This window comes from Uloborus diversus, chromosome 1 (assembly GCF_026930045.1).
Source record: "Uloborus diversus isolate 005 chromosome 1, Udiv.v.3.1, whole genome shotgun sequence".
Lineage (NCBI taxonomy): Eukaryota > Metazoa > Arthropoda > Arachnida > Araneae > Uloboridae > Uloborus > Uloborus diversus.
Window position 1 is genome coordinate 142,338,005 of NC_072731.1, and position 13,940 is coordinate 142,351,944.

At 36.5% G+C, this 13,940-nt stretch overlaps 1 protein-coding gene across 1 annotated transcript in view; it reads left to right on the plus strand.

Annotated features, from left to right (window-relative positions):
• The window catches only part of LOC129216037 (glutamate receptor ionotropic, NMDA 3A-like), a 38,650-nt gene that overhangs the window by 8,821 nt on the left and 15,889 nt on the right, over positions 1-13,940 (plus strand). The window contains exons 4-6 of the mRNA XM_054850186.1: positions 3,071-3,351; positions 6,631-6,987; positions 13,331-13,464. Coding sequence (XP_054706161.1) covers positions 3,071-3,351; positions 6,631-6,987; positions 13,331-13,464 — 772 coding nt within the window. The remainder of the gene's footprint in view (positions 1-3,070; positions 3,352-6,630; positions 6,988-13,330; positions 13,465-13,940) is intronic.

Sequence of the window (13,940 nt, forward strand, 5' to 3'; positions counted from 1 at the left end):
GTCGTTTATTTTACATTCAATATCCAGCTATTTTTAATAAGGATTATTACTGTCTATATTTTTTTCTATTTAAATTCCACCCCCCCCCCCTGTTCTCTTCGGTACTGTGCAATAATTTTGAAACTTCCTAATATTTAGGCGAGTCTTTTTTTTTTTTTTTAAATTAAGTTATTCCGTATACTCCAGCTGACCTACAGATGTATTATTTGGTGTTACTTTTTTCGTAATATATGGTTTAGAGGTAATATATTATGTATATATACAGTACTATAGCTGGAAAAATTTAATAACTTAATTTTTTGGAGTGTTGAAACGGTACCTGCGATTTTTTGAATGAAAAACATATCTTACCATTCTGGAACTGAGAAATGTCTTACAAAAGGAACTGTAATTGCTTTATACATCTGAACCTGAATACTTTTTTTATTATTAATTTTTCATAGGTATATTTTCTTACTTTAAGAAAATTTTCGTTATCTTTCTATCAAAGAATATTGCTACTTTATTGAAACATAGCGAATGTATGTGAGTATGTCCTGCAGAGATCACCTGCAACTTTTTCAGATGAACGAAGTCGTTCAAATGAACGAGTTTAATCAACGAATAAAAAGATATGAACGGTTCTCTTATGAACGGATCATTAAAAAGAACGACATTGTCCACCTCTACCGAAAACCTTTCAATATTTTCAGGATATTTAGTTTAGATAATCACAATTTAATTTTTAAAGGAGTTACAAAGTCGTATCTTATAGCTTACAATCATGTAGTGCGATCTTCATGCCCGTTCATCTTTTACTTTATACACTATTCAGTCTGTATTAAATTTGCTTTATTTTAGCGGCGGAAAGACATTATGTTCAAAACACTAACAGAATCGCGTTAGGTGTCAAAATAATTAGGCGTAAACGTGCCCCGAGTCCGGGGCAAGTTAACGCAACGAACTTGGACTCAAAAATAATTTTTTAACCGTTAAAAACACAAACTGAGCAACAACTGAATATACATATTTTGACTACATTAACTGTTTCACAAAACCGCAATGACCAAAATTTCCTAAGTTAAAACATAAAATTTAGAAAAAATTTATTGAAAAAAATCCACGTGAACGTGCTGGTCTACCCTATAGCTAAACGAGCTGATGTGTGCCTCACATGACTTCCTTTTACTCCATTTTAATGTCATTTTCCCATTATTGGCAATTTTAATATGATTCAATAGTTTAATCTCTAAATATTAAAAACGATGGCCAAATTAAAACCAGATAAAAAAAAATCGCCAAATTTTCCGCCAAGTTGGCGACAAAACTTGGCGACCAAAAGACTGGCGATATATCGCCAAGTGTCCGCCAAATTGTAACACCACTTAAGTTTGCATTGATATAACAATGATTTCCCCCCAAAAAGGTGCAAAAGACCCCCTTAGGAACATCCGAAAGCAACCAAAAGGGGAGGTGCACAACTAGATCCCACTACGAGTCTATGTACCAAATTTCAACTTTCTAGGACATACCATTTTTGAGTTATGCGAGATACATACGCACATACGCACATACGCACATACACACATACGCACATACATACAGACGTCACGAGAAAAGTCGTTGTAATTACCTCGGTGATGGTCAAAATGGATATTTCGCGTGTCTATACATTCTTAGGCACTTTTCCGCATGTGGTCGAATCGAAAAAAAAACTCAACATTCATTTGGGGGTGAGCAAAATGGAAATTAAGGGCGATTTTTGAGTGAAAATTTTTTCGCGAATACAATACTTCCTTTTTTGTAAAAGGAAGTAAAAACTACGAGCTACTTCTCTACATAGTCGCACAGTTTCGACTATGTATGTTTTCGACTATTAGAAAAAGTTGGATTATGTACCTATATAACTCCAAATAAAACAATGTTCTTTATCGCTGTGGTTTTTAGTTCACTGCGCTCGGACTTTGAAAAAATATGACCTCATTGAAAATACAACCACAAGAATAAACAGCTTTGTTCAGTATCCTGAACTATACTTTCTCCTAACTTCAGTAAAGAGAGTCGTTACGAAAAAAAATCCAAAAGGAGATAGTGGCTATCTACACGGTTAGTCACTAAAAGTTAGAGTCAAACTTTTAGAAGTGTCGAAATTAAGAACAGTGACTGTTGGGAAAGAAGACCGTGACAGGAACCTCTTGAATGGAATGACATTTTGTAGACTGAATTGTAAGTTATAACAACAATTTTCACTTTTATGTTTTGTCATCAGACTCGATACGCTTTTTATAAAAATTACATTTCCTCCAAAAGGGTTAAGATTCAGAATGGATATTATACAACGTGTGTCTATTAAATTACAAGACTTTATGTGTGTTAATGAATGAAAATGTGTAGGAACGTGTCTTTGTTCGGATGAGATAGAGTAACCAATGCACAGCGCGAAGGTAGAACAAATGCGCAATGCTTGCGTCAAGAAGGTAAACGCTGGTGGTTCGGAAGAGTGCTTGTCTCTGTCGGGGATGGAGCATAGCGAAGAAGAGCGCAATGCGAATCACTTTTTGACAAAACATGACATTGTTAAAGTTAAGTATCATTCATATTCTCCTGATTTGTCACTTCCTGACTTTTAATTGCTCTCAAAACAGTTATGGCTGCTCTTAAAGAGCATAGATTTCAGGACGCAGAGGACATAAAGAACCGTTCAACTTTGAAGCATGTCTTCAGTGGATTATGGAGCATGTTTTATGATTTTTTACCGCCGTACACAAAGGTGTGAGTGGCGGAGGTGATTGTTTTAAGGACTATTAAATGCATGTTTTATTTTTATTATTCATTCCGTTATATTAGCCCCAGTCCTGAAATTTAAAAGACGCACCTTGTATATCATCACATCCTAATGTATGTAGTATTAGAAAACGGAACAGTATAATTACACCAACTTTTATGATACAGACATAATATAGATATGGTGAGAAAAAATTTTGCTTCCGTTTATTCTCTATAAAAAAAATTCACTTTCACTTGTATTGCATGTACATTTCCTTGTGGTAAAAGGTGAGTAACATAAGTATTTGTATCATTCTCCCATTAGGTGTCCTATACAACATCACATGCTGTGCGGGCATTTCGATTGCCCTCTTGCTCGCTTTGTCTCGTGATCTCGGCTTCGACTTCGACCTGTACCTGGTAGCCGACGGTCGGTTCGGCAACGCGCGCGGCGGCATCACGGCCGATTTGGTGTCTGGTGCGGCCCACATGACCTTCACTGCCTTTAGTATGACCAGCGGCCGGCAGCGGGTCATTGATTTTTCCGTCCCTTACTTCCACTCTGGGGTCTCTTGCCTCACCTCCTCGCAGTACAGAGTTGTGCCGGTAAGGTCTCATTTAAAATAGTACTATATTTTTGCCTTAACCCCTTTACTAAAAAGTTGCGTAAAACCTAAACTGGTTGCGAAATTACTATGTGCTTAAGTTATCCTTTGTTGATCTTAAAAAAGGGTTATTAAGCCTTAACTGATAAGCTGAGATGTCTTACATCCAAGAGGAATTGAACTTCTGCATTCAACCGTTTTGTAACATTTGAATGCATAGTTTTATACTGCTGTGGGAAGGTAAAAAGCAGTATCTACAGAAATGAGATTTTGGAAAACGCAGTTTGGCTTCCATACCAACAATAGAGAAATGTTGGATTCAGACGTCGTTTTCGGTTTTTATTTTCAGTGAAAGTCGAATAAGCAAGCTTGTACAACAAAGCTAAAGTACAGGGTCTGTATAATAAGTAATGAAACTTATTTTTTCCTAATGCGATTGTACCTCCTAAGAGCACACAAATCGGTTAGGTCTGTGGTGGAGGTAACTGATGGGACTCACTCCGGTCCGCAGTCGCCTGGGAGTCTTTGTTCGGATAGCATCGTCGTTATAGTGTAACCCTGTTGCTAACGTCGGTTCCAACTTCAAAATGCATTGAGCAGCGTTGCACGATTAATTTTTGTGTGCAACTTGGTTAATTGTCATCAGAGAATTTAGAGATGTGTAAACAAGTGTTCAGAGATAATTATTGTCTGCCAAAAGCGCATGCGTTACGGTGGCACAATTGTTTCAAAGATGGCCGGGAGAGCCTCGATTATGAATGTCAAATGGGATGTCCATCAACCAGCAGAACGGATACAAATGTGGATCGTGTGCACGTGGTGCTAATTTCCTACCGCCGGTTAAGTGTGAGAATGATTGCAGATGAAGTTTGGACTTTATAAAATGACAGTTCACTGCATTATCGCTGCACACTTGAGAAACGCTGGAAAACACCTGATTCATCCTCCAAGACTTCCTGGTCCATAATGGTATCTCTACGCTTCACCAACCCGCCAACAGCCACTATTAAGCCCTAGCAGACATATCTATTCCCGTAGATGAAAACATCACTAAAAGGGCCTCACCATGAAACTCTGGATGCCGTAAAAGCGCTAGTACAAGACTTTTGCTGGAAATTCTGGAAGCAGGCTCCAAACAGCCTTCAAAGCTTGGCAGACTCGCTGGGATAAGTGTGTGCTAGACCAAGGGTCTTATTTTGAAGGATTTTAGGTGTAAGTATTAATGTCTGCAATAACTTCATAGAACATAGCTCAGACTCATTACTTTTTATACAAACCCTGTACAATGAATGAAAAAAAAAACAAGAAAAGGAAAAAAAAAATTACAGACTGCCTTTTTCCTTCTCATGGTAGTATATGCATACGTATTGCACTTTTGTTGCACTAACATAAATAAATAATGCATAAATCATTGGAAAATTTCCTACTTTAATTTGCTAATTTATATGGAGAGCACGAGAAATATAATGTCGGGTATACATACACCCCATCTCACGGTTTACGTTACAAAAATTTGCGAATTAAGGCAATTTCTGTTATTTTCAAATGTGTAAGTAATAATTCACAATGCATTCGTAAAGTTCTTTTGCATACTTCACAGGGTTAAACAGTGTAGAATGTCGAAAACAATGTAATACGCTATTTGGAACGATTGTTTCTTCAGTGAGGCGTTTGAATATGCTAACAAACATATTTCGTCTCAGATCTGTCGCTCCAGTGCCATTTATGGTATTTCAATACGCTAATTAATTTTACGGGAGGAAAAAGTGTGCATTGCTAGTCGAAAGTTTCGAGATTAACTCACTTTAACCGCAGCCGTGAGCTCTGCGTTGTTAAGAGTCATTTTTTTTTAAAGCTGAACACTTTTGATGGTTGATGTCTTCAATTTTAGTAAAAATTTCAGGATGTGTAAGTGGTACTATGATAAGAAAAAGTGAAGTTTCTTTTTCTAAAAAACTGATTTGTTTGTCCTTGAGTAGGGGTCAAAGTTTAAGGTCGAGAAAAAACTAAATAAATGATTGCTTTACTTCAAAATCAATGAGTGAACCAAACCAATTCTTTTAAATGTGGATATTACTTGATACTATGTAACTGCTAGCATAAATATTTTGGTGGCTCACTCATGGCTTTGAGGGCAAAGGTCAATTGAAACTGCTACTTTTTTTTTGCCTTGTTTAGGCCCGGATATCTGCTAAAGAATATCTGAGGGTTACTCACGGCTTTAGCAGATATCCGGGCCTAAACAAGGCAAAAAAAGTAAAAAACAGTAGCAGTTTCAATTGACCTTTGCCCTCAAAGCCATGAGTGAGCCACCAAAATATTTTTGCTAACAGGTACCTAAAAACCACATTTAAAATAATTATCACATTTAAAATAATTGTATAACCACATTTAAAATAATTTAAAATAATAACCACATTTAAAATAATAATTAAAATAATAATTTAAAATAATTAAAATAACTTAGTGCTTTTGCAGCAAAGCAATCATATATTAGGTCTTTTTTCTCACGTCCAAAACTTTAACCCTCACTCGAGGGCCAACATGTCAAATTAGAGAGGAAAGAAGCTTCACTTTTTCTTATCACCATACTAGTAAAATATCCTAATGAAAGTTTCAGGAAAATTGAAGGTATCAACTATCAGGCCCCATTTACTTCCGTCCAATTAAAAAAAAAATTGACTCTTAAAAGTCATCACCATCTCTAGCGAACACCTTTTTAACAGTCAATTCTTAAAATTTTGTTCAATTGGTTCAGCGGATAAGTTGTTGAGGCTTCATATCTAGGAGAAGTTTATTTTAAACCACCCTGTATTAAATTGATCAAAACCGCAAAATTGAAGCTGAAACTTCTACTAGCTTACACTAGGAAACCTATGTGCGAACACTTTATATAGAAGAAACGTGTACTAATTTGCATGTAACTTGCTTTCGAACATTAAAGCTAGCAAATGCTTAAACTCGTTTAAAATGTATTGTTAAATTTAACATTTGATACTAATAATGCCTCATCTCAGAAGTACATATTTACATTCTAAATTAACATTTTATTTCATTTTACAATGTTCTCCACGTACGATTTTATTTTAAATTGAATAAAAAACTATTTTTAGCCATACACATGTTGAAAATAATCAGTGTTCTTGTACTTTTTTGTTGTAAATCAAACAGCTAGTATATTATCGGTATCATGCTATGCTCATGTATTTGAGAGGGGAGGAAATGGTTTCAATGAATAATTAATTAGTATTATTTTTGATATTCTTTTAATTCTATGAAGCTGTCAGCGTTCCTGGTGCCCTTCAGCATTCAACTCTGGGTGGCTATTTTCGGCGGACTCACAGCAACTGCTATCGCCGCAGCCATCTACGAGTGGCTCAGCCCCTTCGGCCTGAACCCCTGGGGGAGACAGCGCACCAAGAACTTCAGTCTGGCATCGGCCCTCTGGGTCATGTGGTCCCTCTTATTTTCGCACCTGGTCGCCTTCAAGGCCCCAAAGTCCTGGCCAAATAAAGTGCTCATCAACATTTGGGGCTGCTTCAGTGTCATCTTCCTCGCTTCGTACACTGCGAACATCGCCGCCCTGTTCGCGGGTCTATTCTTTCATCTGAGAGTCGATGATTTTCACGATGCACATGTAAGTATCCTTACCATAAGGTAGCAATAGAACCAGAGCGCGCGCTTTTTTTTTTTTTTTTTTTTTTTTGAGCAATTACGAATTGCTTTCATTTGACCTTTGAATGATGCTCCTATGATTTTATTTTCCCCCCGCCTTCCTCTGCAGCACCACCGTCGTCCTTCAACTCCCGATACTGGTCCTTTAGCGAAAATGCGATGCCTCTCCAGGTTGCGTCCATATCCTATACACACGCATACATACACACACGCATGCCTACACACATAAATGCCTACACACTGTCGCATACATTTACACTCACGCCTACATACACACACGCCTGCATACACACACGCCTACATACACACACGCCTACATACACACACGCCTACATAAACTCACGCATGCCTACACTGTCCCCCGCATACATATCCTACACACACACATATATATACACACCGCTTGCTTACACACGACTGCCGACACACTGTCGCATACATATACACACACACGTCTACATACACATGCATACATAAACACACGCATGCCTACACACATGAATGCCTACATACTGTCGCGTACATATACACACACACGCCTACATACACGCACACACACGAACGCCTACACACACACACGCCTGCATACACACACGCCTACATACACACACGCACACGCGCATGTACGCTACATACACATACGCATGCCTGCACGAAGACACACACGCCTCCGTACACAAAGACATACACGCTCGTGATTGCGAAAACATAATTTGAATTTAAAATGCCAAAAATTCAAATTCTTTCTTCTTCTTTTTTTTTTTTTTTTGTATGCATTCGGCTTGCCACGTCTAGTGGTCGGAGGAGTCTGACAGCGATCGGGAGGTCCTGGATTCGAATCCCGGCTCGGGCATGGATTTACTTTCTCTCTCCTGTCATAGTTCTTTCTTTGTGTGAATGTGTGTTGTGCTGTGAATGGTTGCCCACTATAAACGGGTCCTTACGGGATAAGTGTACTCTGGAAGTCGGACTTCACACCAAATTACAATACAGCTGGAAAAGTGAAGCAGGGCACCTCAAATTGCCTGCCTAGATAGCGCACGATAGCAACAACAACATAATTTGATGAGAAAATGTCAGTCAAGTGCAAAAACTTAGTCATCAGTATAGTTAATATTCATGTTCAAAACCTGTTCCGGGTCAACTAATCAATCCACCGAAGAGTTCCTTGTACTGCTTCGATCTCGGCGGCCTTTAGGTCTGTAGTTAATCAATCGTTTTGGTAGTCGGTCCTCCTCTATTCATTTCACATGTTTCTTCCGTTTATCTTAATACTCTATTACGTTAAATATAAAGCTAGTTAAACACGGATCATAACTCCGTCATGATAGGGAGAGAAAGACGCCAAATATTGAACCCCCTTTTTCATTTGACTACAACGTTCTCCAAATGTTGACAGACATTTCATAAGTTACTAATTATTGCTCGCTTTTAGAGGGGTGTTCTCGCTAAAAACGAGAAATGCTCCCTTAAATTTAACATTGTACCAACTAAATATATCTGATAACCTCGTTAATTCTGGGTTCTGGTGAAATTTGGACTCGGTATAAGTTAACTCAACTGCACTAGCACACAATTTTTATCTGATTCTTTTGTTAAAGAAATCGGGATTATAATGATTCCTTGAAAAAAAAAGTGAACCCTTTCAAAAGCTTTGAAAATGGTTTATGGCTTTTAAAAGTGGCAACCCATTGTTTTAAAGCATAATTAAAATGTACTTCATGTGAAGCATAAATATTTCAATACCCAGAAGAATACAAATTGCAATTAATTTTTCAATGAATATTAAATGCCACATTTTAACGATGCTATTACTAGAATTTTTTTATTATTTGAGACCAAGCAACACCAAATAAAAAAAAAAGAGTAAATTGCAAATGCACGTCATCGAAACATTTGTTTCTTCTTGAAGTGAAACGTCTTATGCGTGGGCTTTAAAATTCTGATCCATAAGCTTTTTGTGTGATGGAAGTGACGTAGTTGTTTTTTAGTTTTGGCAAAAAACAGTGAAAAATAATAGTTAGTAAGTTTTGTTAGTAAATTTAACAACTTATTTTCATGGTTGAAGTTCATCAAGCACAAAATTCAAATCAAGTCATCTGTTTAATGCGTAATCCACATTGCTTAAGTTCAAACTTGAAATTAGTTTGTTAACATTCACTGTCAAAAATAAATTTATAATTACTAATATTTTCCTTATTTTTTGGGAATAATTAAAATTTGGATTTAGAGTATTGTTTAGTTTTCTCGTTTTTTATTATTTATTTTCTTCAAAAAATATACAAATTTGTTGCGGATATCCCTAAGTCAGACGCAGAAAGAACAAGAACGTAGGGTAAGAGAAAACGTGAGGGTAAAGGGACAATTCAGAATGTAAAAAAGAAAAGATAAGAGTTTCACTTCTATCGTGTGTTTTTATGGCATATTTTCTTTTTTTTTAATTGCTATAACGGTTTTTTATCGCTCCCAAGAGAAACTACAGCTAACCTGAAAAAAATGTAGTCACAAAAAAAAATTTTTATCTTCGGATTTATGCACAAAAGTGCTTTTGCACAACGTGATGATTTTTCGAGTAAATATTACCTCCGTTCATTCTTGGAACAAGAAAATATTACAGCTGCAAAAATATTTTCACAGTTTGGTCGATTTGCCCTCGTTTTACTCGTTCAAAATCAAAAAATAAATAAAACGTGCAAAGAAAAAAAAGGAATTGTATTACTATTTCTTTTCTCCCAAACGTAAAGGCACATGAAGTTTTTTTTTTCTCTCCCTTCCGTAAATTTTTTCTTCCACTTTATGCAGTTGATTTGATCCTCAAAACACAAAAATGTGTACATGTACATTGAAAATGTCTTTTGCCTTTCTTTTTCTTTCTGAAAATATTCCTAAAAACAACATATTCTTTTGAAAGAGAGACTTTTTTTTTGTTGGTCTCTCAACAATACAATTGAAATAAATTAAAGTTGGAAAAATGTTAATTACAGTAAAAAATGAACTAAAGGAGGTTAAGTAGATTAATTATGCACCAGTAAACTTTCGCAAACATTTTCAAGAATACATTAAATACCTATTGTGTGTCGTCACAAAACATTTATTTTATTAGAAATTACGTAACTACATTCCTTTTTCTTCTACTAAAATTAAATTTAATTAGTTAGAATTCCTCAAGAAATGAGTTTCACATCGAAACATGATAATCTTAAGCAAGATAACTGTGTTAAGCTATTTCTCTATAATCAGTTGAACTTTGACTAATTAAACATGAAATATCCCTAAGAAAGATAGTTATAAAAAATCATAAAATGCTTTTGAAGCATAAAGCATGGTTTAACTATAAATCTTAAGGTTATAAAACCTATCAATGATCGCTCTAGCAGGGGTGCCCACCCCTCCTAAGAGCAAGGGCGCCCCTAAATATCACGATGACTCCTCAAGAGCAAGTGCCCCCCCACCCTCCCACAAAAAAGAAAAATACCCCTCAACCCCCCCCCCCTCATTAAAATGTTCAATGGCGCGATCTGCGCCTAGGTAGGCAACCCTGGCTGTAACTATCCCATGCGACAAATTACAATTAAACACTCTAAGCTCAGTTACTCAAGGTATACAATTTGTAGGGGAATGTGGGGCAAAGTGAAATAGTTAAGATGACGGAGCTTTTTCAAAATGAACACATTGGAAATTTGTTTTGGAAATTATAGTACATGAAGAAAGAAAATGTATTTTATAATAAAACTTTAATTGAAATAGTATTTTTTGTTTTTGGTAGTAGATTTTTGCTTTTAAAAAAACGTGCAAAATTTTCACTTTTTTTTTCCTCATGAGGCAAAGTGAAAAATAAAATATTTTTTGAGTGAAATATTTTCTATTCAATTATAAAAGTTATTTTTGATGAAATGAATCAGTAAAAAAAAAGTTGAATGAATAAATGAAATTATACTGAAAAAAATAAACGAATAATGAAATAAATTCACTGATTAATGCATGAGGACAAATGAATGAGTGAGTGAAAGAGTGAATGCATAAGAAAGTAAGTGAATGAATGAAGAAATAAGTGAATTGCTTAATTAAGGTATGTTAATAAAGTAATTAATAAAAAATACGAGAGAGATTTAAAAAATGATTGAACAATTAAACGAAATTAACCATTTCATTTTGCCCCATCCATATTGCGTCCCATGTACTTGTCTTATTGTACGAAACATTTAAGATACAAATAAGCTTAATATTAACTAAATAAATACTGCATCGAATATTTGAAGGTCTAAATTATTCAACTGTTAATTACAACAACTTTATCATTTAGTAACGCCAAAAATAATTTTCGACTTACAGCAAAATATTACAATATAAGTATCATTTTTTGAAAATTGCTTGGCCCTATATTCCCCTACTTGGAGTAAATGCAGCATTAATGTAAAGGTAGTTAGGAGTAGAGAAAAGTTGTTTGCTTAAATCAGAGATAATTCAATTCTGTAAACGTGACAAAAGCATACAAAAAAGTGCACTGAGTTTTTTATGGTCAGTGATTACTGTACACCTCTGACAAGTTGAGCTATGACCTTGAACCAGTTCATTTCTTTCAAGGGAAAGCAATCAATAAAACAGGAATAGTTAGGCGCGAGGGCTAACATTGCAACCCTTGTATTAGCGAGAAAATCCTGTACCGCTTGCTACTTCTTACCTGCATTATATTGTTCGTCAAATGCGCAATAACACTGCAAACTAAACCCGCAATTTCTGAAGCCGTTCTTCCTCATCCCTATTTCAACAAATGGAATCGTTTAATCGGTCGGGCAGCGGAGCTCAACTTGTCCCAGGTGGACAGCAGTTATCATACTACTCAGTCGAGCAGCCTAAGGGAGCCAAGATCTACTGTGCCCATGTCAGTTTTCCTGACCCAGTTTTTAGTTCTCAAGCGCACTTGTTGCACATTTTATCGACCCAGCGAAAGGATAAGAGGGTGCGTCTACCGTGCCTAACCCGGGAATTGAACCCAGGTCCGTTTCGTGGAAGCACGAACCGCTACCTCCTACCCACTGGGCTTCGATCAGTCATCGTACTCAGTCTACATTTAAATTGTATCTGTGTAAAACATAAAATAAAAAATGCATCAAATCCGTGTCGATTCGACTTCGATCTTACTTGAGAATGCGTCGACAGCAAAAATTCAAAATTCTTGGTTTTTTTTTTTTTTTTTTTTTTTTTTTTTGAGCAATCACGATTGCTTATTGCTTTCAGTTGACTGTTTTTGGCGTGCTATCATTTTATTTTCCCGCCAGCACCCTCTGCAGCATCACCGTCGACCGGCTCCTCACGATGCTGCTCCTATAGCAAAAACCGTCTCCAGTTTTGAGTCAATTACTCTTACACGCATACATACACAACTACACACACACACACACAAACACATACACATACATACACCTACACACATACACAAACACATACACACACTTACACACATACACCTGCACACACATACACAAACACATACATACACACACACACACAAACACATATGCCTACACACATGTATACATACCCCGCCCCCGCTCACACAAACAATCATACACACAACTACCCACACACTTATGCCTGCACACAGACACAAACACACATGCCTACACACACTTACACATACCCCCTACACACAAACACACATACCCTCCACACACAAACTGATAAGGGGTTGTCCACAGAGGCGTGCACAGAAATTTTGGGGCTCCTCACAAATGACTTTTACGCCCCCCTCCCCCTCCATATTGTTTACCTCTACGTTTCTACATATATTTCATACCTCAATTTAAAAATCTCGGTCCCCCTTCAGGCTCGGGCCGGGCCAACAGGTGTACCTTCTCTCCCTCCCCCCCCTCACCACCACCCCGTATACGTCTCTCGTTGTCAACAAGTGATTTCACGCTTTGAGGGAGAGGAGGTTCCTGAAATTCTGACAGTTTGTGACAAGAGGGAGGGAGTGGGTAACAAAAAATGTGACATCACACATTTTTGCAACAATATTCTTATTAAAAGCAACGTGATGCGTGGAAAGAGGAGGGGAGGCGGAAAGAAAAAGTGTGGAACTTTGTGACAAGGTGGGGGAGAGTCAAATTTGTAAGGGGGGGAATGACCTCATTTATGGAAGGCCCCCAATAAACAAGTGGGAAACTTTATGTCTAGAATATCATTTTGTTTGATTTTCAGTATACGATTTATTAAAATATTTGTACTTCTGGTATCAGCTTAAGAATAAAACTGCTTAGTGTTTATATTGTCATATTAAGGTTGAATGAAATATTTATCCTTAGCTTCTCAGCTCACGAACCGGAACAGCCAGAGGAAGTGCAGCAGAGTTCTATGTTTATAAAGAGAATGCGGAATTGTGGCAGCATATTCAACGCTACGGGGTCGACTCGTTACAGCAAGGACTGGAAAAACTTAGGTTTGTTCTTATCTAATTTTGAATTATTTTATTAAGGATTAGCGATTGACATGACTATTAGATTTATACGATAATTAGATTTTTTTTTTAATGTGCATATGGGTTTTGAAAACAGTGACCATTTAATGTTTCTTAGCTTTTTCTCTTTTAGGACCTGAAAAAGGGCACAAATTGTTATTAAAAAGAAATGTTTTTAAGAATTGTTAAACTGTTTAGGTTTTAAACAATTCTTCCGCAAAATAATTTTGTTTTCAGATACGATTATCTTCTAGTTCAAGTACAATATCAAAATTATTCGGAACTCTATTTTAACGCTTTTGGGAACACATTTGATCATCTTCTTTTGAACAAGGCTCATGTCCTTTCTTTTAGAACACGTTTTTCGAAAAATGGACGGTCTTCGAACAGAGATGCCATTCTTTTTGACGGAATTCGCCATACAACCAATTCAGTGCATCCAAATTTCTAGCAGTATT